A 27200-nucleotide genomic window follows, 5' to 3' on the forward strand; every position below is an offset into this window, starting at 1 on the left:
CAATTTTATATACAAGTAGATGGGAGGCAACCCCAAGGAGGAAAGCATGATGGTAATTGGCAATTCCCCAGGTTTTCTTGCCACAACCATCTAGGATGACTGGTTATATGAAACCTTTGAGGTATAATGAATACTCGAGGTCAGCAACATTGACCGGAGCCTACATAAAATCATTTCCTATGGTTTTCTTTTGAGTGCATGGTAAAACCAGTGATTTAGAATAATTCTGCTGTATGTCAGTTCTTAATTACAGGATATTTTGAGAGAAACATCTTTATTTCTTTCAAGTACACATAGAAATTGCAACTAACTGCTAACCCTTTCAGATGAGATGGTCTACCTCATTCATCACCTAAATATTTATTGTATACTTAGTGTATTAGTACAAATAGCTTGGCCAGGCATTACAGATGGACAGTGAACTAGGCCCAGAATTAAGTAGTAGGGAAGATTACATTTGGGAAAACTGCCTGCTTCTAGTGATTACAAGCTACTCCTTGTAAACACCCATCTTTTAGACACCAATATTCCGGTTATATGGCTTTGAATCATGGAACACCACAATTCCTGTCAAAATTAATGAGTGAACCAAAGGAAAAGGGAGAGATGTGGTAGGTTTAAATAGGAATAATGGCTCATACAAGAAGCGGTGTAATAGAAAAGAAAAAGCGAAACAATACAAAATAAAAGGTACTGTAGATTTGTATAACCAGAAAAGGAAACAGGCTGATCATGTAGTAAGACAAGTGATAACCGATGGACAGTCAATACTGCGCTGATGTTCCTGAGATATTAAAAGAACCATTGGAAAGTGTCCTAGGTTTGTGGGACAATAATTACAAGTGTTGGAGGGTGATGAGGCCACCTGTCCACTCCCCAACACTCAGCATCAAACGCTTTCTAAGTGAATGGTTATGTGGCAAGACCTACCTCAGCTCCTTTTGAAGGTGAAAATAAAACTGAATGCACTACTCATTCCAGTGGGACATATTGAAGGATTTTAATTATAGCTTGTTAGATTTCTTAGGAAAAGCAAGTGAAGAGTCTGAAAACACCCTGGGTAGGTGCTGCTTGATACAATCCAGGTAGCATTTATTAAGCGTCTACTATGTGCCAGGTACTGCTGGGTGCTGGAGATACCAAAAAGGGGCAAAAACCAGTCCCTGCTCTCAAGGAGTTCACAGTCATAATAGGGGAGATAACATACAGACAACTATGTACAAATAAGATACATAAAGGATAAATTGAGATAGTGCTAGAGGGAAGGCATTAAAGTTAAGGAGAACTAGGAAAGGTTTCTTACAGGTGGGACTTTAGTTGAGACTTAAAGTAAGCCAGGAGGCAGAGATGAGGAGGGAAAAGTTCCAGGCAGAAGGGGCAGCCAGTGAAAGTACAGGGAGTTGGGTGGAGCCAAGATGGCAGAGCAGTAGGAAGAAATGGTGAGCTTCCACCCTGCACCAAACTCCTCCAAAGAGATTTAGAAAACAGAACCTACTGTATACTAATGGGGAAATCCAAGAAAGTCACTGGGTCATTTTCCCACACCAAGTTGGCACAGGGAGGCAGAAAGGTTTGTTTGTCCAGGAGTGCATTATGCAGAACATTCCAGTGCAGAGAGAGGCTGTGCCCCCTGCCAAGAAGGGCTCCAGATCCACCGCAGAGGGGCTAGATCCCATGTAGAGTACAGGAACAGGTGTCAAATGGCCGCTCTATTACTACGTATCAAAGCTGATGGAAGCGACCTTTGTGTAGCGATGGCTTTCCTGGATGAGGAGTAGCATACCCTGTGTACTAAGAAAAAGGCAAGTTTAGAAGCAAGTAGCAGCGTTGTGGCTTGGACCTCAAGTGCAGTTTCAGTTTTAGTTTCTAGCCCAGCCTAAAACCTGCAGTGGAATAAGCAGGGCAGGAATCCCAGACCATCTGTAATTCTGAACCACTAGAACTTTCCAGATGACTGATAGGGACTGAGTCTAGCAGCAGTTTACTGTTGATCAGATCCAAACTTAGGTCAGAATTTACAAAGTTCAAATCAGGGGGCCAGTGATCAGACTTTGCCTCAGATCCCACCACTGAAAGCTTTTAGGTCCCCAGCCTGAGCTGTCCATGAGAGCTCAATGCCCCCAAGAAAGCAGCAGCAGGACCAGCCTTGACATTCCTTCCAGAAGTATAGCAATGAAGTCCAAAGCCAGAAAGCAGGCTGGAAGAATAAGGCTCCCCTGCCCTCCACCAAGAAAAGTATCCCAGTATAAAGAGCTATTATGGCAAAAGGGATACTTAAGACACAAAGCTGTAGGATAATGACTCCAAAATATATACACATAAAGCCTCAAAAAAAATATAGCTTGGGGATAAATCTAATTAGAATTTCTGGAAAAGATGAAGCAAGTTTAAGATGATTTTAATAAATGAAAGTACTAAAAGAAAAATTGTAAAAAGAAATGAGAGTTATGGAAAAAAGAATTGGAAAGGGAATTAATAGCTTGGCACAAGTGGTACAAAGCCTTGTCCAAACAACAAATTCCCTGAAAATTAGGATGGACCAAATAGAAGCTAATGACAAGAAATATTAAAGTCAAAAGACTGATAAAACAAGATACTGTAAGGTGGAGGTGTTAAACTTATGGCCTGTGGGCTGCAAAATGTCACATTGCAGTCTGAACCAGATTAAAATGTCATTGGGAAATGTTGAAGAAAATAAAAGTGCAATGTGATATAGATGATGTTAATTTGTGAATTTCTAAGTCAATACATGGCTGACAGGAATCCATTTCTGTTTCAATTTAGCAGTATTGATTTAAGGTATCTCAGCAAAAACACTGACTTGGAAAACATCAGGGGAGGAAAATAAGAATTGTTGGACTACTTAAAAGTTGACCCAAAAATGAACCAAGACATCATATTTCAAGAAATCTTAAAAGAAAACGGCCCATGTATCTTAGAACCAGAGGGTAAAGTAGAAATAGAATCCATCAGTTATTTCTTGAAAGAAATCTCAAAAATGAAAACTCTCAGGAACGTTAGCCAAAATCTGGAGCTTCTACATCAAAGAAAAAGTACTGCAAGCAGTCAGAAAGAATTCAAGTATAAAGGAACCACAGTCAGGATCACACACAATTTAGCAGCTGCCACTTTTAAGGATTGGAGAGTGTGGAGTATGATATTCTAGAAGGCAAGAGACACAGGCTCACAACCAAGAATAACATACGTAGCTAACTAAATCTAATGCTACAGGGGAAAAAGTGTATCTTTAATGAAATAGAAGATTTCTAAGCATTCCTGATGAAAAAATAGACCGGACCTGTGTAGAAACTTTGAAGCGTAAACACCAAAGTTAAGAGAAACAGTAATTTGTTCTTCAATTTTTTTAGACTCTTTATGACCCCATTTGGGGTTTTCTTGGCAAAGATACTGGAGTGGTTTGCCATTTCCTTCAGCTCAACTGAGGCAAACAGGGTTAAATGACTTGCCCAGGGTCACAGAGCTAGTATCTGTAGCCAGATTTGAACTCATATGTCTTTCTGACTTCAGGTGTGGCACTTTGTCCACTGTACCATCATGCTGCCCATAAAAATGTAAACAATGAATGAATAACCATAAAAGACTAAACAAGAATAAAGTGCTCACATTCTAAGGGAAATGATTGATGTGTCCCCTTTGAGCCCTATCATCACCAGAAATCATTGAGAGAATCCAAGTAGAAAGGATGGAAAGGGAGATGAAGAATACACTGAGAGCAGGGAGGAAATGGAGAAGGAAGAGAAATGAAAGAGAAAATTATCGCATGTAATTGGCAAGGAATACATAGAGTATAATTGTATAGAAGTGTATCTATAAGTATATTTGGTATACTATTTAGGTATATAATTCTATATAAGTATATATTTTATAGAAATATGTCTATATAAGTTTATATAGAATACTGTAGACATAGTTCTATAAAGCTTATTATAATCATGTTTTTATCCTGAGTTGTGGGTAATATCTGATTATAATAATAATATTATATAGTAATAAGCTGCTAAATACAAAATAAAAAATAAAAATGAGTAAGCAAAGGAAAAAGAACCTGACCATAGATAGCTACTATGGTGTAAACTAAGACCTGGGTTTATTTTCAGAGACAGATAATGAGGTAAAAAAAAAAAGCCACCCTTACCATAAAGAGTAATGTCAAATGGTCACAAGCCCAAAAACAGCTCTTGGAAGAACTTAAAAAGGAATTAAAAAAAGAGATAAAGGAAAAACTAGGAAAAAAATTAAAAGCAATCCAAGAAAATTATGAAAAAATTAACCAGTTAGAAAAAGAGGTCCAAAATCTTAAGGAAGAAAATGACTCCTTGAAAACTGGAATTGTGCAAGAGGAATTGAATGATGTTATAAGATACCAAGAAAAAATAAAACTAGAAAAAAATTGAAGAGAATCTGAAACATCTCATTAGAAAAAGAACTGATCTGGAGAACAGATTGAAGAGAGAAAAGATAAGAATTGCTGGACTACCTGAAAGTTATCAAAAAAAAGAATCTGGATACAGTATTACAAGAAATTATTAAGGAAAATTGCCCTAAAGTTCTAGAACAAGAGGGTAAAGTAGAAATAGAAAAAACCCTACTGTTTATCACCTGAAAGAGATCCCAGGAGGAAAACTTACAGGAATGTCATAGACAAGATTCAAAACTCCTAAGTTAAGGAGAAAATATTGCAAGCAACAAGAAAAAAAAACAATTTAAATACTATGGAAATACAGTCAGGATTTCACAAGACCTAGTAGCTTCTACAGTAAAAAACCATAGGTGGTGGAAGATGTTTCGAAGAATGTAAGAGCTGGGGTTGAGACCAAGAACAACTTACCCAGCAAAGTTGAGTATGATCCTGAATTTTAAAAAAATGGATATTTGATGTACAGAAAGACTTTCAGGTATTTGTGACAAAAAAGACCAGAACTTAATGGAAAATTCAAGATAAAAGACCCAGAAGAAATATAAAGAAAATATTAAAGACTAATCATAAGGCACTCATTAAGGTCAAACTTTTTACTTCTTATCTATGAAAATGTTACAAGTATTCTTAAAATTGTCATCATCACTAGAATATTTTGCAAGAAAGGTTGGGGCTGAGTTTTGTATGATGGTGTGATTCTAAAAAACAAAACTGGGCAAGAAAAGGTAATACACAGGAAGCAGGTGGGGTGCAGGGCTGGTAATGTTGGAAGCTCACTCATTGGGTGTGGGTTGAAGAGGAAACAAGCAAGGTATACATCTGGAGGGTGTAGAAGTCTTCTGGGTTTGTGGAGAGGTGACAGAACTGGGGGATGTGGTAAGGGAGGGACATTTAGAAGGGTTTGCAGACTGAGATTCAGGAGTGGGAGGAAGGGACTTTTAGAAAGGCGTGGAGATTAGGAAAAATTTAATCAATTAAGTAAATGTCTGGCTGGATATTTGGGGAACCATTTGATTAAAAAAAGATGCGAAGCATTTTATTTTAGCTTAATTCAATTTTATTGTTAGAATGACCTCGTTAAGTAGAATTGGAGTTAAAACTAAAGAATTTAAACTGTCAGGAACAATGTCTTTACTAATAAACAGAATTCTGCCAAATTTCATACCACATAAAAATATATATATTCTACATATACACAGATAGAATAAATACAAATATTCAGAACCTCTATCATATTTTTCTATCAGTATATGTGGTATACGATATAAACACGTAATTCTATAAGTATATATTTTATAGAAGCATGTCTGTAATTATGTAAGTGTATATACTATACATGTATATAATTCTATAAAAGTAAATATAGAATAAATATAAACATAATAAATATATACAAAGTACTTCGTTGGACATTGAGTAACTCTTTGTGGCTAGACCCCTGGATAATACGAATGACCCCAAACCGCATCCTTAAGCAGTTCTTCCAGGTCCGGTGGGGGTGCGGGTAAGAGAAGGTCAGCAAAGGCGCCTGCCTGCCTTCTCACCGCCGGACAGGCCGCGCGGGCAGTGCGCAGGCGCAGCGGGAGGGCCCGGGGAGGGGCGCCTTGGGCCCGCGCCGGTTCTTTAGGGCCTCAGATGGAAGCGCTCGCAGCCGCAGGCCGCAGACCTTGATGCTCGGCGAGCTGGTGCTTCCTCCGCTGTCAATAAAGTTATTTCCATGCATGGTCCCAGGCCCCGAAGGGTCCTTCTTTAGCTCTCCCGCCGCCGGGCCCGACGCCCGCCAGAGCGTCTGGGCCCCAGCAGCCCGGGAAGCCGGGACTCAGCCCGGGCGGACCCGGCGGCGGGAGGCACCGGGGCTCCGGGAGCGGGGGCTGCCGGGCCGGGTGTAGCGCGGGGGGCCCGGGCTGCGGGCGCCGCGGCTCAGGCAGCTCGGTGGTCGCCTCGGGGCGGGGCTGCGCCGTGCGGACCCATGTCGGCTGCGGCGCTGGGACTCCGGGGCCGGCTTCTCCCCGCGCTCCTTCGGTCGCCGCGGTTCGCTCCGGGCCGCTGCCGGAGCCTCTCAGCCATGGTGCGTGAGTGAGGCGGCGAGGGCTGGCGGGCGGGCGGCCTCTGGGCTCCAGGGGAGCTCGCTCGGGGCGCGGGCGCGGGCGGTCCGGGGCGGAGCCGGGGCGTCCAGAGGGCCGGCCCATCTTCCCAGAAATCCTCCCCGAGTCAAGCGCAGGTTGCCTTGGGCAGAGTCCGAGTGTCTGTGCGCCCGCGGGTCGGGGTTGGGGTCGGGGCTCGCTGGAGCCGGGGGTGAATCCTGCCCTCCCCGGGGGCCGCTAGGGCAGCTTCAACCGAGCATCCCCGTCACTTACCGAAGTCAGGTCGGAAATGACTTACCCACGGCCACTGGTGCCCAGACCCTGCCACCCCTCCCTTACTCAGCTTAGGAGCTTTCCCAGTCTGATTACTCAGGTGCGGGCGCATCGGAGCGCATTCTTAAGCGTTTTCATCAGTTTCGCTTCTCTTGATGTATGACATCGCGAATTAGAAAGCTCGTGTGATCTGTGCTTTATAAAAGCAGTCACTTTCTAACGAATCCACCCGCGTATTTGACACGAGTGATTATTCAGTTTGCTTCAAGTCACTCGTGTGGGGTTTTTTTTAGCATCATTTGGGGGTTAATGTGAATATTAAGTGATATATACGTATATACACATGTATATATGCACATAGACACATATGCTTACACACATATACACACATTCATACGTACATGTCCATCCATCCATTTGTCCGTTCAATCTTTTACCTCCCGTCAATGTGCTTTCAGTTATCTAAAGCCGTCCTACAATTTTTCCTTTTACTCAGTGAAACAATCATTCTCCACACCAGACTTTAACATATGCCGCCACCTAGTGGTGAAAAGCAACTTAGACGTCGCAGCTCTCGGGCTGTCTGATTCACAAACAGTATTCAGCAAACTCTTATCTTTACACAGCCGACAGAAAGGTAGAGAATGCAACATACCGTCGTGCTCATTGATTATAAGAAATTCCATTATGTAGAACAAAACAACAGCGTGGCTCGTACGTGTTTGACACGTTTCATGCATGTTAAATTTATGTAAGATTCCTTAAAACATGTTAAAACAGCGAAAACTTTGATGACTTTGATTTATTCATTTCATTTGAGGAGTAAAATAGGGACACAGACTCCACATGGAAGAGGGATTCTCTAGAATGATGATGATGATGATGATGATGATGGTGATGAAGAAGAATTGGGAATGCTCCTGTTCCAAGATATTGTGCTGGTCATATCAAGCACCAGAGTATTGCAGAGTTTCATAAATGAGATCCGTATCTCAACAGAGTTTGGCATAACTATCTCAGGAAAAAACGAGCCTGCGAAGAATTCCTAGACTCTGATATAAAGTTAACTAGAGAGGCACTAGATAAATAATGAATTGGGCCTAGAATTGAAGAGGAGGAGAGAGATCGCACAGTCCTTTTAAAAAACAGGTTTTTGTTGATATCTTGTTTTGTGTTGCCTTTCAGTGTCCTTATCCTTATGTCCAGTCAGTCAACAAAATTTATTAAGTGCCTACTGTGTGCCAGGTACTGTGCTAAGCTTTGAAGATACAGTTCCTGTTCCCAGGGACCTCACAGTCATTAGATATATAGGGGAGATAACATACAAACAGATCAATACATTAAAAAAAATGGATGTTATACATAAGGCCTCTCACCTGTTGATGCTCCCACCTCTACAAAGGAGTAGGGAGAGTCTTTTCTTTGGGGTCAAGCTAGTTCTTTTTAATTTTGCAATTCTTTTTCGATTATTTTGTGGTTTTCTTTCCATTCGCGTTGTTGTAATCGTTGTGTGTATTAATTTCCTGGCTCTGCTTACTTTGCTCTGCATCAATGTTCATGTAATCCTTTCATTACTTCTCTATACTAATTGTTTATTATAGGGTAGTACTATCCCATTACATTCACGTACCAGTTTATTTAGCCATTCCACAATCAGTGGAATATCCACTTTGTTTCCAGTTGCATGGTTGCTTTTAAAAAATTATTGATATCTTTTGTTTTTAAAATACCTACATTTCATAATATAGTCCTCTCCCATCCTCCTAGAGAACTCTCTCTTATAAAAAAGAATTAAAAAGAGAAAAACAACATAGTTCAGCAAAACTAAGTGACATATTGCCCAATTCTTACTTCTTATGCAGTGTTCTACACCAACAGTCCCCCACCTTACATAATGTTTTAATGATTTTAGGTTTGCTTTTGAAACACAGGCTCATTTTTTTCTCTATTCATATTCTTCTGTGAGGGGGGCAAGCCAGGTAGTACAGCGGATGGAGCTCTGGGCCTGGAGTCAGAAAGACTCATCCTTCTGAGTTCAAAAGCTGCCTCAGACATTTGTTAGCTGTGTGATCCATAACTAAATATGAGTGAACAACAAAAATTCTCCTGTGAATACTTAATGACTACTAGTCATGGAATGTCACAGTCTACAACTGACTTACACACACACACACACACACACACACACACACACCCCAGAAAGAATTGTGCAGAAGTAAAGGATGTCATGGCAGAGATGTATAACCAGAAAAGAGGTGGCTCAGTCATGTGCCTACACCGAAGCAAAAGGATAGGTGATGAACAGTTGTCATACTTCATTGGTATCCATGCAATTATAAGAGTGTGTGTGGGGGGCCTCTAGAGAATTTGCAGGTGGACATAAGAGTCAGGATGAAAAGACCTGGGTGAGTAAAAGGGAAAAGAACAGACCCGTCACAAAGTACACTTAAGTGTGCTCTTTAATTGAAACATCTCAGGCAAGAACCCATGTATTGTTTTCTGCTTTAATTTTTTTTCTAGCTGACACTGTTAAAGTATTTACAGTTGCTATATTGTTTACCTCCTCTGATGTGTCATGGAGGGGACGCTGGCAACTCAAAGGCTATCCTAGTGGAGTACAGGCTCTGACATTTAAAAAACCTCAAGTCGGAAAGGCTCCGAGTATGCTTTTACGGATTCACTTTGTAATTTTTGTCTAAGGACTAGGTTAGCTAAATCCAGAGGTGCTCATACTTGGTGGTTGGCCGGTGAGCGGTGAATATTTTTGGCCACAGCAAGCCATCTTGTAAATCTTTGCAGTGTGTGCTTCAGTGAGAGGGGGACCCACGCAGGAAATCACAGATTCTTCAGGAATTGTGCATGATTGACGAGCATGGAATAGGCTAACTTGTGCCACCTACATCATTTGCTGTAATGCTGTGGCTTGTTAGCTGTGATGAAAACAAAAGGTTTGTGAATTCAGAACCTGGGTGTTACTTCTACTTTCCTGTGAGGAGGAGAAGTTAAGTAATTTCTTAAATTCCTATTCTCACAGTAAATCAGAGACAGAATTTGAGTCCCAGACTTCCTGAAGACTGGTCCTCTTCACTCTGCCATGACTGCCTCTCATATTCTCTAATAAGAATAATTGCTAAACATTTGGAAAAATGTCAGGTTTGTTAGCACGCATGCTACCGCCGCTGTGGTTATACCTGCATATGACCCCTTTAGCTTTTGATGGAGAAAATGGGTCAATCAGTCGACAAGCATTTAGTGAATGATTACTGTGTGCCAGGGATTGAGCTGAGTTCTGGGGATTCAGATAATGGCAAAAATATAGTGACTGCTTTCAGGAGCTCACGTTCTAATGAGGGGAACAATAGGCAAACAATTATGTGCATACAAACCCCACTCTCCGCCCCCCACCCAACACACACTCAGTCACTCAGAGGGGAAGTACTAGCAGCGGACGGGAGGGGTGACTCAAGCTGAATGTAAAAGGAAGTCCGAGAATCCAGAAGGTAGAAGTGAAGAATGAGAACATTCCAGGCTTGAGAGCCGTAGTGGAACAGCGTCTAGATGGGAGATGGAGCGTAGCGTACAAGGAACCTCCGTGTAACAGAATTGTAGACTGTGCGGAGGGGAGTAAAGTGTAAGAGGAAAGGCTAGGTTGTCAAAGACTTTCAAAGCTAAATAAAGGATTTGATACTGAATCCTTGAGGTAATAGGAAACCACTAGTATTTATTGAGTAAGGGAGGGACGTGGTGACACCTGTGCTTTAGGAAGGTCACTTTGGCAGCTGAGTGGAGGACGGACGGGAGTCGGGAGAGGCTTGAGGCAGGGAGACCAACCAGTATGCTTATTGTAGTAGTTCAGGTCTGGGTCGATAAGGGGCTGCACCGTGGTGGTGGCAGTATCAGTGGAAAGGAGGGATATAAATAAGAGATGTTGTGGAGGTAGAAAAGACAAGACTTTTCAATAGATTGGATATGTGGGATGAGTTTTGTAACAGAGGAGATGAAGATGATACGGAGATTGGGAACTGGAGGCGGTGGTGTCAAAACTCAAATAGAAACAGGGGCCACTAGCCTATATCCCTGAAGGCTGTATATTTACACAGAAAACCATGTATTAATATCATCCATGTTCTATTATATTTTTATCTTATTAACTATTTTCCAATTACATTTTGTCTGATTGGGGCATGTTTGACATCTTTGGCCTGGGAGAATCATGGTGCTCTGGACAGGAAAAGGAAACTGGAAAGAGGGGAGGGCTTCTGAGGAAGGATCCTAAATTCTGTTTTAACCTGTTGATTTTGAGGTATCTGTAGGATATCCAGTTTGAGAGGGGGCTCTCTGATTCTTGGTCACAGGTGGTATCCCTGAATTGAGTGGTGTCTATAAAGTACATTCATCCCCACTCTGAGAAAAAATTCAGTATGTATTTTGATGAGAATGGATAGTAAGCATCATATTATGGTAAGGATAACACTTTTATAAAAGCAACAGTTGAGTTCTGAAAGACCCTGATTTAGGTTTCAGCCACTTCCTACTTTGCATCTTTTTGTAGCATTTTCAGTACCTTTAAAATAAAAAAAATAGATTTTTATTGATAACTTTTTGTACATCACTTATATTTTTTCCTTATGCCCTCGTCTCCCTGCTCCTAGAGAGTGAGCCCTTATAACAGAAGTTTTTCAAAAAGTAGAAGAGAAAACAAAATTCAGTAAAACCAGTCAACACATTGCAAAAATTTCATTTTCTATTGAGACTTTATATGTTCCACATCGGTGGACTCCCACCTCTACACAGGATCAGGACAGGGAGAGATACTATACCAGAACTCTTCTTCAGGGCCAAGCTTGTTTTTTTATTTTTTTTTTTTTATAATTTTGTGATGTTCAGTTTTGTTGTGGTTGTTCTTTCCATTACATCATCGTAGTCATTGTGTGCACCCTAGCTCTGCTTATTCATTTTGCATCATTTCATGTGTTTTTCCATGCTTTTATGTATTTACTGTGTTTGTTATTTCATACAGCACAGGGATGTTCTTTCATTCTTGTACCACAATTTGTTTAGCTTTTCACCAAATGAAGGACATTTACTTTGTTTCTAGTCCTTTGCTGCCAGAAAAAGCACCTTTAACATCAAATCAAATGGTGAAATTTTGTGTCTTTAATGTAATATTATTTTTATTGATAAATCCCTTCTGTCCCACCTTGTAGGACATATATATATATTTCCCTTGTCAACTTGCTTTGAGGAAAGAATAGGAGAAATTCATTTTTGCTGAAGTATAAATGAGTGATAAGAATTTAGCAGGTTTGAAGTTAAAGGAAGAGACTCAATTATGGAATGTCACTCATCTGTGAGCAGGTAGAAGAGGAATTCTTTTGGGTAGGAAGGTCTTTTGGAGTACCTTTGAAATCTCATCCTCTCACAGAATGCTTATGTTGCATGTATGAAAGATATGAAATCACATATGAATTTATCTTACTTTTGGCCCATATACTTTTTGGGAATTAGTGCTGAATGCTTGTGAAAGAGCAAATTACTAGGAATTATTTTCATGTATGAATATTCTTATACATTAGAGAATGCTATTTTTTTCTTTTTAAAAAAATTTTTATTCATTTTGAACTTAAGTACAATAAGACAAAAAAAGAATATTCCCACATACACAGCACAACATAAAAAGAGGATTCAATATAAGACCATGAATTTCCATTTCACAGTGTTTACTTTTTTGAAAGACTATGTAATAAATACTATATATTGTTTTCAAAGCCACTGTGCTTTTCTGTACTTCCTTCTAAATTTTCTTTTGTTCTCTGCTGTGTACTTAAGAATTATTTTTCCTCCCTCCCTCCTTGTGAAACCATACTATATCTATATCTATATCTATATCTATATCTATATCTATATCTATATCTATATATATGTATGTATGTATGTACACACACATATGTATATATGCATACATATATATGTATATATATAGTTCTTTCTCTAGATATGGATAGCATCTTTAACTTCAGGAAGTTGAAGTTGATTTGAATATTTACGATACTCAAAATGACTTGGTCATTCAAAGTTGTTTTTAGAACAACATTGCTGTTACTGTGTACGACGTTCTCTTGGTTCTGCTCACTTCACTCTTCATTATTTCATGCAAGTCTTCCCATGTTTTTCTAAAATCAGCCACCTCATCATTTCTTACAGCACAGTAGTAGTTCATCGCAGTCATATACCACAACTTATTTAGCCACTCCCCAATTGACGGGCATCCCCATGATTTCTAGTTCTTTGCCACCACAAAGAGAACTACTATAAATATTTTAGAATATATAAGTTCTTTTCCTTTTCCCCTAATCACTCTGGGAAACAGATATAACAGTGGTATTGCTGGGTTGAAGGGTATACACAGTTTTATAACTCTGGGCATAATTTCAGATTGCTTTTCAAAATGGTTGGATCAGTTCACAGTTTCACCAACAGTGCATCTGTCTCAATTTTTCCACATCCCCTCCAGCATTTGTTCTCTCTTTCTATCATTTTAGCCAGTCTGATAGGCGTAAGATGGTATCTCAGAGTTGTTTTAATTTTCATTTCTGTAATGAACAGTGATTTAGAACACTTTTTCATATGACTATGTATAGTTTTGATTTCTTCATTGAAAAACTGCCTGTTCATATCCTTTGACCATTTATCAATTGGGGAATGACTCATCTTTGATACTATTATTTTTAAAGCTTCTTAGCTACATGAATCTTTAAAAAAAACTTCATATAATGTCAATACAAAATGCTATAAGTTCTACTAGTAAATTAAAGACATGTCTAAATTCTCATTTGGTTATTTTATTCTTACTAGTCTGCAGAATCTCATTGGTTAACAACAGAAGAAAGGAACCAAGTTTTACATGACCTCAAAGCCTCAGGATGGTCAGAATTAAATGAAAGAGATGCTATATATAAAGAATTCTGTTTCAAAAATTTTAATCAGGTAAGTTTTAGTGTTATATTTTTGTCATCTTGTACTGTAAATATTTAAGATGCTGTTGCTCTTCAAAACGTATGTTGGTGGGGATGAAATTGGGAAATCTCCTCCTGGGAAAAGAGTCAGAATTAGTCATTGAGTCAGTATAAAATCAAAAGTTGTGCAGGGTCAGTTTTCTTAAGCACTCCATCCAGTGAACCAAGCCTAATAGGAAACAAGGAGCAGCAATAGATGGTCAAGTGGGGGAGATAATTCAGATCACAAGGAGTGCAGAAAAGCTGACTCTGATTTAACCTAATTCCCAAAGTTTTGGTCTTTTTTGGAGGCTGTGTTCCTTCCTTCCTTAATCTCATCCTTTACTGACTTGTTGGCATTTTTGTAGGCTGAAAACACTGTATTCCTTCCTGACTCATTCATTTATCAAGCATTTATTAAGTGCTTACTATGTGTCAGACAGTGTATTAAGTACTGGATATACAAAGATGAAAATAAAACCATTGCTGTCCTCAAGGAGGTTATATTCTATTAGAGAGAATTGCATATACATAGATAAGTAAATGTAAAATATATACTGAGTAAATGCAAATAGCTGATTGGTCAGGCTTTGGGCCCAGTTGACTGGCCTCCCATGTTCTCTATCCAGAGTCGAGATCTCTCCTTCAAAACCCTATGCTAAACTCATCTGAGTTCTCTACTTCCATTGTCCCTTATTTTCCATCCTGTAATCTACTTTTCCTGTTTGCTCAAATATCCTTTCATGTAATTGTCCCTTTACCATCTCTTAATCTTTTTCCAGGGTTTTTTTTGGTATTAGAGTTCCCTTGTCCTTCCAAGCTCAAAAACTCTACGTTGAGCTGTTCTTTAACTCTTTTCATTTTTTATTTGGCAGTTAGGTGGTACAGGGTATAAAGTACTGGGCTTGGAGTCAGGAAGACCTGAATTCAAATTCAGTTCAGACTAGCTGTGTGACCCTAGACAAATCACTTAACCTCTGTTTGCGTCTGTAAAATGGGAGTAATGATAGCCTCTGCCTCCTATCAGATGAGATACTGTGCTTGGCACAGTACCTGGCACGTAGTAAGCGCTATATAAATGTGAGCTACTCCCACCATACTATTATTAGGATTTTTGAGACAGTTTTTGCTTTTTTTCCTCTTTGGATGTGTGATGCTCGTGACTCATCCTTCACTCAGCCCGCAAAACAGAGTGTAGATGCTGTTACGAGCTCTGTTCCATATTTATTCAGTTATTTTTATGTCTCTTTAACACAAAACAAAGACAAATATTTTTGTAAGTTACTCGAGGCCAAGGACTTCATTTAAGTCACTTAATAGAAGTAATTCCTAACGCCACCAGGTAAAAATAGGTAAGAAAAACTGTTGTTGATGTGGATGTCATTTAGTGATACGCGCTTTAAAGGTGCTCTGTTACTGTCCTCCTTCCCCCCTCCCCCCTCCTGGTTATTACAGCCTGTTTGGATAAGCTTCAGTGTAGGTCTTACCCTTGGCTTTTTGGTGTGGGACTTAGCCCTTGAAGAGCATTCATGTTATCAAGACTGTTTGGCAGTGTCATGGAACTTGGCATCTGGTCACCGTGAGCAATCTGTCAGCCATAAATTAGGAGTTTGGTGTTGTGTTTTCAAAGTTTTTTGGCATTTGCACGTACTTACACCATGATGAGTTTTGAATGGACTTGAACATGTGACAGTGCATTTGAGAGTTGTGGCCCAAGGTGTTTGTTGATAAGTTACTGCTTTTGCATAGTTCTTTAGCTTGTGCTAAGCTTCAAAATAACAGTGACAACAAAAAACCCTGAAGGAAAAAAGGAAACTTCATTTAACCAGAATCCAAGGAAGTGGAACATTTAATCAGCCAGAATTTTTTTCTTCACTGAACTTTTAGGAAAAAGAGGCAAATTACAAGAATACCAATCAAGATCAGATTTAGTAAAGAAGGTAACTTTAACAGTAAACCATCTTTAAGGGTACATCTTCCAGTTGGCAGCTCAGCCCTACACTTTCATGCATATGGCATTCTGCAATGATAATTGATGTTCAGAATATTGAGCTCAGGGCTTTGCAAAGAATGATTGTTATGTACAGTATACTAGCCATAAGGCAGAAAACTGGATGAATGTGTTTTAGAAACATTTTCAGCAATAAAACTTTTTTTCTGATTAATTAGGAAACATCAAGCCCCTGTACCTTAAGCATTTTTGATACTTAAATTTTTACATAGAAACGATAGTAATATTTTCCTGTACCGTAAAGATAAACAGGTTACAAAATAAAATTGCATTGAGTTTTCTGAACAATTTTGGGGATCATTTTTTAAAATAAAATTTTATTGATCTTTTTTTTTTACATTGCATAAATTTCCCACTGTACTTCTCCTGCTTGCTCCCCAAAAGCTATCCCTTATAATAAAGACTTTTTTTTTAAGAAAAGAAAGAGGAAGAAGAGAAAAAAAATCAGCAAAGCTGATCAATAAATTGAAAAAAATCTGACATTATATTCAGTGTGTGTATACTGTGGACCTCCCACCTCTACAAAGGATAGGAGGTGATATCTTTTCTCATCACTTCCTTGGGACCAAATTTATTACTTTAGATTTTCATCTTTCATTTTTGACTATTTTGTGGTGGTTTTTCTCTTCATTTACATTGTTGTAGTCATTGTGTATATTGTTTTCTCACCTCTGCTTACTTGACTCTGCATTAGTTCATGTAAGTCTTTCCTTGCTTCTTATTTGTTTATATTTGTTATTTCTTGCAGCCCAGTCATATTGCACATATTCCACGATTCAACCATTCCCCAGTCAATAGGTATCTATTTTGTTCTTTGCTACCATAAAAATTTCTGCTGTAAATATTTCAGTGTGCAGTAAATGGAGTCTTTCTTTTTATCACTGACCTACTTGGGGTATTTTTGGGGCATCTTTGAGTCAGAGGATATGGACATTTTAGGTACTTTATTTGTGTAATTTCAACTTATTTTACAAATAGTTGTACTGATCCACAGCTGTATCAGCAATGCATTATGTGGGTGTCTTTCCACTATCCCTGCAACATTATTTATTTCCATATTTTGTCATCTTTGCCAGTTTGCTGGATGTGGTGAAACTTTAGAATTATTTTGATTTGCATTTCTCTTATTAGTGTCTTGGAGAATTCTTTTACTGGTAAGTTTTTATTGATGTCTTTTGATTTTCATATCATCATAATTTCTCCTAGTACATTTCTGCTTGCCAGAGAGCTATCTCATATAACAAATATTTTTTAAAGACAAAAAAAGGAATAGGAAAAAAAGTCAGCATGACTGATCAATACATAGAAAAAATCTGAAAATGTGTGTAATTGTACATGTGTGGACCTTCTCTTTTTGCAAAGGAATGGGGTAAAGTTATCTTCTCATACTTCTTCATTTGAATTATGCTTATTCTTTGTAATTTCGCAACATTCATTTCTGATTTTTATTTTTTGTGGTGGTTCTTTCTATTTATATTGTTGTAGTCACTATATTTTTATTCTTAGCTCTGCTTATGTCACTCTGCATTAGTTCTTATAGATCTTTCTATGCTTCTCTGTATTTATCACATTTATCATTTTTTATAGCACAATGGTAATTCCGTTGTGTTCATGTGCCACAATTTGTTCAACCACCCCTCCCCCCCAAGTCAAGAGGTATCTATTTTATTTCCAATTCTTTGCTATTATGATGTTACAAAAAGTGCTTCTGAAAATATTTTGGCATAAACAAGAACTTAGTTTTTATCAGTAGCCTCCTTGGGGTATAAGCCTACTAATGGAATCTCTGGGTCAAAAGGTATGGGCATTTTCTTTGCACTCTCTTTGGATATTTTCAGATTGTTATCCAAAATGGTTGTACTGATTCACAGCCCCGACAATGAGGTAGTAGTGGGCCTGACATAATTATTCCCAATCTATTGTCATTTTTGCCAATTTGCTGAATGTGAAGTGAAACTTCAGAGCTGCTTTCCTTTGAATTCCCCTTATTATTAGTGATTTGGAGTATTCTTTAATATTGTTGCTAATAGTTTGTAATTCTCTTAAAATATTTTTTAGATAGTTTTTGATAGTTTATAAAGATTTGGTTTTCTGTCTGAAAGTTTGTGTGATTATTTTTAAAGCCTCTATGTTCACTTTGAAGATCAGATGAGGACAAATACCATTGAAACCTGGATATAAATGCCAATATAGATGTGTTGAGTAGTCATTGTACTTTAAGCAGCTACTCTTAGCTCTTGCTGGTAGTACTAAAGCAATGAATTATGCAAAATTATACTGTATTTTGAGAATAGTAAAGAACATAGTATACCATAATAAAAATAAAACATGGTTATCTGGTGGCATGGTAACTAGCAATTGAAATGCTTAGAATGCCTGGTCGCAAAGGTGCTTGGCATTTGTAAATGAGTTTGGATTTTCTGGTCATCTGGATATATATAAAGGGTAAAGCCCTGTGAGTTGTCATATAAATCTGCTTTTAGGTGATTGGCAACTGCAGGAAGTATATATTGGAAAAATTTTAATGGGCATAGACTTAAAAAGATTGAAAGTGGCTAGCTTTTCACAGGAACACTTTGAGAAACTAATGCTATGAGAGGCTGGTAATCAAAATCTTTAAAGTTGATAGTCTTTAAAAGTAGTAGACAGCTCTGAAACAGTTATGAGAATTCATTTGGTGGTTATGTTTTGGCCTTATTTCATATGTGTGAGATCTCTCTTTGATATTAGAAACCATATATAGAATGTGTATGGCATTCTACTAGAAACCGTAAAACACAAAAAAGGGCTGGTAAGACATTGGGCCAAGACTGTAAAGTTCTATCTAAGGAACACCAACCTCATGCTTTGGAAAGCATTCTTTTGCATATTATGTAGTTTAGCATATCTATGTGTACCAAATAAAACAATATTTTTGCTTTGGCAGATGCTATCATCCCATTCTTCCCCCCTCTACCCCCCAGGAAACTGTTGTGGAATATGATACTACCTATTGTCCTATCGTTAGTGAAAAGGTAGATTTTTATTATTGTTTTAGTGTATATATTAAATTTTTTCTTTTTTAAAAATTTATATTAATTTTTTTTCATATAGCCCACAGAATCAAAATGTGATAGGTGTATAGAACATGTGAGAGACATTATCTGTAACTTCCATGAGTTTGAGAAGTAATATAATTTTAGCCAGAATTCAAGAGAAGTCCCATCATTTCTCTCCATTCCTCCATATTCCCTCTAGGACCTCATGGTAAAATTCAAGCTGGTGGATACATTGGTGAACTATTATTCTCTGAGGCTCCAGTGGGACTCTTAGGTACTGTAGGACCCATCTGGAGCTCAGCAGCTGGAGTTTGGTGTATCAATGTCTGTGTCCTCGAGGGAATGGTAGTATTCCGGAAGAAATGAAGGCTAAAAGCATTATCATTTTATTCATTTTACTCTACCCTGTTTATATACTACTCAAGATGTAGATCTGACGTGTACTTTCAAAAACATATGCATTGGATAGACTTTGGGAAATGTAAAACAGGTGCCAGAAATGCAAATATGAAACCAAACTGCAGTGTGAAATTGTTGTGGTCATTATACTGTTCTTTAATAAAAATGGACTTTTAACTGCATCATTTTTTCTTAGTTGTGTTGTAAATCTTCTGTTTACAGGATTTAGTCTGAGTATTTAGTAGAAGTCTAGCAGTCATGAAGTATAATTTCCTCAGTGGTCTTTGTCTTGCCCTTTTACAGATGGTGTAAAATCAGGTGTGTAAAAAATAAAAAGCAGTTGAGTTGACGTGAAAGATATTTCAGATTTATGCATTACAGATGATATTGTGTGATTAATGCATTCATTGCTTTTTATTGCTTTTTACAGATAATGCTCTTGATGCATGGAAAATTATGTGGGTTAAATCTGTGCCAGGTTTTAGAGACTATGAATATCAACAGATGTTATCATATGAGTACATAATTATTATAAGATCAAGAAATGTTTATAAAATGCATAGACATAAATTTCATTTATGTAAATTGCTATTTTTAATAAGAAACTTTAGTGTGAATGGTTTAAATTTGTAAGAAATTGTAGATGAGATTAGCTTGGTATAATGCAGTCACAAATTAGTTACCTTAAATTTAAGTGACAAGAAAAATGGTACTTGAGTTTTATTGCTCAGGCGCTGGATTGCTGGTGCTGCATAAGTATGTTTAATGTGAATTAGTAATGTTGGCCTGTTATTTACAGAAAATAATCTATTAATAGAGAACTTCAATAAAATCAGTTTCTTCCTTGCTCTTTTCAATTCCATTTCAAATTTGTTCCATTGCCCTAGCCCCTCTGCTAGCAGAGCTGTAACTGACACTGCTGATTTACATAGTTGGAGTTTTCCTAAAGGTTTAAGTGTGTTTGAATCCAGTTATCTGCTCATTGTCTATTTCAAAACACTGACGTAAATAACAGGTGATTCAAGAAGATCATCAGTGGTGAAAGACATCATCACTGTTTTTCTTCACAGGCCAAAGGGCTGCATTCTTTTCTCTGCTCAAAAGCAGAGACTACAACTCTCAATGTAAATTCTTTGTTAGTAGGGACTGTTTCATTCTTGGTATTTATGTCTCTGCAGCTTAGTAGAGTGCCTAGCACATTGTACATGCTTAATAAATGCTTGTTAATTGATTGATTTCATTGCTTATCTTTAACTCTGTAGGTTTCTGTACTCAGAAGAGACCCCACTGAAAACATTGTGACAGAGCATGAGTACATTTGTTTCTTCTACCTTAGCCCTTAGATATATATAATTGCCTTTGCTTTTCTTGTTCTCCAATAAAAATAAATTACTAGCACTTTCTCTCTCCCCTTCAAGGAAATATTTTTTTTAAATGTTTGTTCTTACTGTGCCTTCCTGGGGTAGGTCTGATAGACAAATATTAATCAGGTAGTAAATAAACATTTGTTAAGTGCCTACTGTATCCCAAGCACTAAGCTAAATACGGGGAAGACAAAAAGAGGCAAAAGACAGTCCCTGCCCTCAAGGAGCTCACAGTCTAACGGGGGAAGACAACAAGCAAACAAATCACTTCGGTGGCAGATTGGAGGGTGGTTTGGAGTGGGAGAGACCTGAGGGAGGTGGATCCACCAGCTGCTGTTGTAATATGCTATAGCAGTCAATGATTTTTAGAAATGGAGAAACTGAGATAGGGAAACAAAGCCTTCTTGGTACTCACAATAATTCTTATACTATGTTACAGTGAAACCTGTTTAGAAGATCTGCAGTGTCCATATTGGATACATATTGGATCACTTTTCCATGAGCGATCTCCCGCAAAAATAAACCAAGCTCTATTAATTTAGGAGTTACTCATGCACTGCTGTCCTTTAGCTTATTGTTAAACCAGTCCTATCTAATCAGCAGACATTGCTAATGAATGAATCTCCATTATATGGCTGTACTGACCGCCAGCAGAGTATGTATAACTGAGCCACCTTGCCGTAGCATTTTCATCCTGACTGTGCAAATATAATGCTTCCTAAGTAAACCAGGAATATAGACGTGCAGCAGATGCCTCGACCTGGTCCATTTAACCCTGGATCTAAAAACAACATATTGTCATTGTGATCCCCTGTGCTGCTGTCATGTCATAACTAGTGCTGGTGTTGATGATGCAAAGGTGTCACGTTCACCGTTTTACCTCTTACAAAGGGCTTTCCTTCCACTCCTTTTAGGTAAGCAGTGCAGATACTTCCATCACCTTTCACAGATGAGGGAACTTAGCCACAAAAGTGTGAAATGACTTAGAGTGAGGATTGGAACCAGGGTCATCTGATATCAGGCCCAGTGTTCAAATGCAAAACCAAACGAAATTGTGGTTTTTATACTCGTTGACTTGATAGACCTGAATTGAATGTCCGACAAAGTTCTGTTTAGTGACTCTTGATTGAATACCTACATATGAAGTATGTGGCTTAGCTCCCTTCTTTGAAGGCTAAATATTTGGGGAGACAGGACATAGGAAAGAATTGCTAATAAAACACTAAGGTAAAATCAGATATGAAAAAAAAACCCATAATACATAGAAGTGTATCTTAAGGATGATCAGGAATGAATTGAAAGGTTAATATGAATTGAACTTATCAAGGAAAGCATCCTTCAGGAGGTGAGTTTAGGGCTGGACTTGAGTGTTAAGTAGAATTTGGAGAGGTAGTGTTCCTGAGCAGGGAAATAGCATAAGCAAAAATGCCCAGATGAAGATTGAGAGTATTGAGGCCAGAGGATAGTGAGGAGATTGGCCTGACTGAAGTGGAGAATATTTATTGGAAATTATGGGAGGTATTATTGGATAGGTATGGTGGGGTATGTAAGACGTGGGAAGGGGCTTTGACAAATGGGAAGCTCTTCTGGGGAACTCTACCTTTTGGTAAATCTGCACTCTAATTTTAAACTCAGCATTTCGAAAATCGAGTCCTTTCCATTTCTAGTCCAAACTGTTCTCTTCCTGTTATTCCTATTTTCATCAGTGGGCCACTGTTCTTCCAAGTTACTCAGTTTTTGAAACCTTAGAATCCTCTGTTGTATTTCCTTATTTAGTTATCAAGTCTATTCTTGTATTATCAGTTATTCCTTATGAGAAGTTGTGAACAGGTGGGACTCTGGGGGTGGGAGGTCCGGAAGATTGGGATGGAGTTCTGAGGGGCATGGGGGCAGGGATTTGTGGCTCTGAGGTTGGGGGCGTGAGGATCTGGGCAGTGGATTGATGAGGTGAAGGATCTATTGAAGCTCTTAAATGAAGCATCTTTTTCCTTTCCAATCCCCACTTCTGTTATCCTAGTCCAGCCCCACATCGCCTGGTCTTTCCCTGACTCTCATCCTATATTTATTGCTAATTTATTTTCCTTATAGAATGCTTTTGTAGTGTCACCACCCTGCTTAGAACCCTCAATGGCTCTTTTTTTTTATTTTATTTTTTTTAAGGAGAAAGTCCATACTACTTAACCTGCCATTCAAGGCCCTTCACCATTTGAAATCAGCCCATATTTCCAGCCTCATTTTCTACTCACACGAACCCTCTTTTTGGGCCAGTTTTACTTACTGTCTGCTGTACGTATCTTTGTTCACGTTGCTTCTGCTCTTTCCCCTTCAGCCGGCACAATTTACAGTCATACCTCTATCTTTTGAGCTTGTTAGCACTTATTGTTGGCACCATTCATTTGTAGCTTAATAACGTTGCTTTGTGTGATCTTTTGTATTGTTTTTGCATTATTTTTGCATTTTGCATTGTTGAGGGATCTGATTCACACACACAGACGCAGCATCCAGCATTGTACATAGAATTAGCTGGTAAAAGCTGCTACCTAAATATTTGTAAGACTGTTGAATACCATAGACAATCCCTATCAGTGCCTTTCAGAGTAACATTTTTATTTTTCATATTTCTATTTTCAGCAAATTATATAAAGACCTTTCTCTCCCACTGGTTTCTACCTTCCCATTTCTTAGAGCAGAGATTTTTAACATGTGGTCTGTGGCTAGTTTTCAGGGTGTGAATTTGGATAGGGAAAAAATTGCACATTTATTTCAATATACTTTATTTCTTTTATAACCTTATGTATTTCATTTTATGCATTTACAATTATTATTCTGAGAAGTGGTCTATGACACAAAAAAAGGCCAGACCCTTTTCTACTAGGTAAAATTAAACAGTGTGTTGTGTACATCTGATGATGTGACATTAGGAGCAGAATTTTTAATTGCTAATACTATAAATGCAAGACTTAAAACAAGTTCATTGCTTATGCTTAAGAGGGAAGCCATCAGTCTTGGTGCTCCTCTAGTATGCTATTTAGTAGAAGGCTGTAGGACTCTCAAGACTGTTTTTGCAGTGGTATTTAACCTATACAAAGTAAAATTCTTTGCAACTCTTATTGCCAGGAAGATCTTTCAGTGAAGTCCTGTAACTCTTTTTTTTAAAAATTTATTTTATTTGATGTTTTTTAGTTTTCAGCATTGATTTCCACAAGATTTTGAGTTACAGATTTTCTCCCCGTCTCTACCCTCCCCCACACTCCAAGATGGCATACACTCTGATTGCCCCATTCTGCCCTCCCCTCCATCACCCTCCTCCCCCTCCCCACCTCATCCCTTTTCCCATTACTTTTTTGTAGGGCAAGATAGGTCTCTATGCCCCACTACCTATATATCTTATTTGCCAGTTGCATGCAGAAACAACCTTTTTTTTTTTTTGAGCATTTGCTTTTAAAACTTTGAGTTCCAAATTCTCTCCCCCCATCCCTTCCCACCCACCTTCCCTAAGAAGGCAAGTAATTCAACATAGGCCACACATGTATCATTATGCAAAACACTCCCATAAATAGTCATGTTGTGAAAGACTAACTATATTTCCCTCCCTCCTATCCTCGGTTTTCTCCCTTGACCCTGTCCCGTTTCAGAAGTGTTTGCTTTTGATTACTTCCTCCCCCTATCTGCCCTCCCTTCTATTGTCCCCCCTTTTTTATTTCCTTCCCCCTACTTTCAGTCCTGTAACTCTTACAAAAGTGTCATGCTTAGGAGCCAGTTAAGCAGAATTACCTAGTACAAACTCTTTATCTTTAGATCCCATTAATTGTGGTTATTTTACTTGGCTTCTTTTTTCTTTTAATGTAGCATCATAGAAGCTTTGTTATGGCCTTGCCATCCTTTGGCTGATTTCTTTGATATTTATTTATCTGAATGTACAAAGTATCTGATGTGTTTTTGGGAAATTGTAACAAGCTTAAAGAAGTATCGCTTTAAGTCATTCTGTATACAGAACCTGGTTCAGTAAGAGGTTCCCTGTGCTAAAGCACATCTGTATGGAATTGAAGGCCAAGACTTGGAATTTTGTGATTAGATGTTGAGAATGATGAGGTTTTTGAATTGATCAGATTTACTCCAGCCAGGGCATAGAGGTGGAGTAAATTCAAGATGTTCATTACAGTATTGGAGTGGGACAGACACTTTAACATCAGCTTTTGGATGATTTTCTCCTTTATCTTCCAAAAGGAGAAGACAGCAGCAGTAGTTAAGGAAATGTTTGATAGCTCCCAAATCTATTTCTATGTGAAATGTGGAACTTAGATGAAAACTTTTCAGCACAAATCTCATTTTACCCAAGAGAAATGCTGTTTGAAATCTAGTCCTAAGTTATTTTTTTTTAAAAGGAGGCTTTAAAAAGGATTTAAGGAAGGCTCTGTATTCTTTGCAGGTTTTTATGAAACTATCAACAGGACATATAGTCTCATAGGGCATGAAGAGATGCCATTCAGTAAACTAAAACAAAAAAATTAGTAAATAATTCCTTCATGGCCTGAAAGACTTAATGTTAAGCTCTTAAGCGTTTCCTCCAGTTACTAAATACTTTATAGGTTTGTTTGGCAGATTAGAAATAGGTGACTCTGAAAGAGCCTGTTAGCCACTGAATATAAGGAACCAGATATGAAGTGATACTGGATAGCATAGCATCCATGTTAACCTGAATGTGTCAGTGAGTAAGAGACTCTCTTGCATAAACCATACTCTCAACCCTCTGTTCCTCTTTTTTTTTTTTTAAAGCTGCATGTTTTTGCTAAGTTTAACTTTTGTAGGTTTGCTCACATGTTGCAGGGATCATTCAGGTCTCTCCACAGCAACAACAATAATAATGCCGTTACATTTGTGTGATGTCTTTTACTTTGCAATATTCTTTGATCATTTTTTTCATACACTTATTAAAGACCCAGAGTAAACACCACTCTTAGTACAGAACCACAGAATATCTTCATGGCCATGTAGAGTAGATGAGGTTATAATTTTTTAGAGTTATTTGAAAGTGCAAAAGAGAAGTTTGTAGAATAGAATTTGTTTACCTTAGAAAAGTGGAGGGTCTGTATTGATCCTAGTAAATTATCCTTTTAAATTATCCAAGGAGGCAAGAAAAAATGTAAATGTGATTAGGTGGCACTAAGATCTAAGAACAGTGACAGTGGTATGAAGAATATTTTCATTGAAATTTATCTTAGAAATTTATTTCAGGTAAAGAAAGTTTTTCAACTTAGCATGAGTTTTTTCATAATAAATTAAATATTTGTAAGACCTCCATCACATTTCCACACTTGCCAAGTTCTTTCTCTCTTTTGGCATATTCTAGTAGGACAGGAACTGTGACTTAAAACTAAGATTTCTATCGGTTCCATATTTATGTATCTTTTTTCGATTAACTTGGGTAGTTTAGAACATATTATTTTTTTCCTGTTTATTATTATTATTTTTAATAACAGTAACAAGTGGTTTTCACTGGATATAAAATTTAAATAGTGATAATATGCTGTAATCTCTTTTAAGATATTTGTCTGGTGAGAGTCATTTAATGTAAGTTTTCTTTAGGAAATTTTGCCATGATAAATGACCCCAAAGAGCTTTAAAAAATGTGACTAATGATGCTAAGCTGAGATGTGGAAAAACTGCTTCTTATTAATGAATTTGTGCTGTATCATTCTCAGTAATTATTGTGTCTTGGTTCGGAGCACAGTACAGTATCTAGTATTGTGGCATGCTTATGAATCCCCACAAATGCTTTCTTTTCAAGTCCTAGTACATCACTTTTTTCCTTGCATTGATCAAAGGTTGGAAAACTTGTTTTATATGTGTAGCCAGGGTATTTCATAGCTGTCTTACATTCTTAATCTTTTGGCTATTTGGTTGAAATATATCCACGCCTCTTAAATATTGAAAACATAATATCCTTTAAACTACAACTGCAGAGTTAAAATGAATTTTATGTGAAATATTCAGTTGTGGACCACATCTTCAGCTTTTTATATGCCACAGTGGTCTTGTTTTTTCCTTTCCATTGTCTGATAGTGAGGTCATTTTCAGTCCTCTGAGAAATTCTATTCCCAGCCAGATGCGGCCCATATATTAAAAATAGCACCTGTGGCTAATATCACAGCAGCTTACCATAAATTTACATGGTAACTAGGATTATATCTGTCATGACTGCTAAAAAATGTCTAGATTTAATTTGATTTCCAGTATTGTAGAAGCTATCCAACATTTTGCTTCATAACTATATTTTAAAAGTTAAAAATCACTCCATTGTTAAGTTTTATAGCACTCCTAGTGCCCATTAAGTTGATTTGTTCAATGGAGGTCAGAGTAAAGCAACTTGGCTACATTAAGATCGGAAACCAACCCATTTGTGACAAATTTAGTCCTTGAGTGTGAATCTTCTCAACGTCTCTGCACTGATTGGATTCAGGTGTAGCTTATGTCAGTAGCATTTAACCTCAAAAGAATGAGCAACATGATTTGCTTGTTATAAATTATAAAGTATTTTGCATTTGCTTGTTTTAATGTAACTGTTGACTATGTTGACCTGTGCTTGACTGCTATACTC

At 37.9% G+C, this 27200-nt stretch overlaps 1 protein-coding gene across 2 annotated transcripts in view; it reads left to right on the forward strand.

Annotated features, from left to right (window-relative positions):
* The first annotated feature begins 6372 nt into the window (after nucleotides 1–6372).
* Nucleotides 6373–27200, forward strand: part of PCBD2 (pterin-4 alpha-carbinolamine dehydratase 2) — a 57516-nt gene continuing 36688 nt past the window's right edge. The window contains exons 1-2 of one of the 2 annotated variants that reach the window (XM_036753016.1): nucleotides 6373–6506; nucleotides 13651–13782. In XM_036753016.1, coding sequence (XP_036608911.1) covers nucleotides 6408–6506; nucleotides 13651–13782 — 231 coding nt within the window. In that variant the 5' untranslated portion in view covers nucleotides 6373–6407. Of the gene's footprint in view, nucleotides 6507–13650; nucleotides 13783–16549; nucleotides 16600–27200 lie in introns of those variants that run through there. The other variant, XM_036753018.1, reaches the window with a different exon arrangement.

This window comes from Trichosurus vulpecula, chromosome 3, assembly GCF_011100635.1.
Source record: "Trichosurus vulpecula isolate mTriVul1 chromosome 3, mTriVul1.pri, whole genome shotgun sequence".
NCBI lineage: Eukaryota > Metazoa > Chordata > Mammalia > Diprotodontia > Phalangeridae > Trichosurus > Trichosurus vulpecula.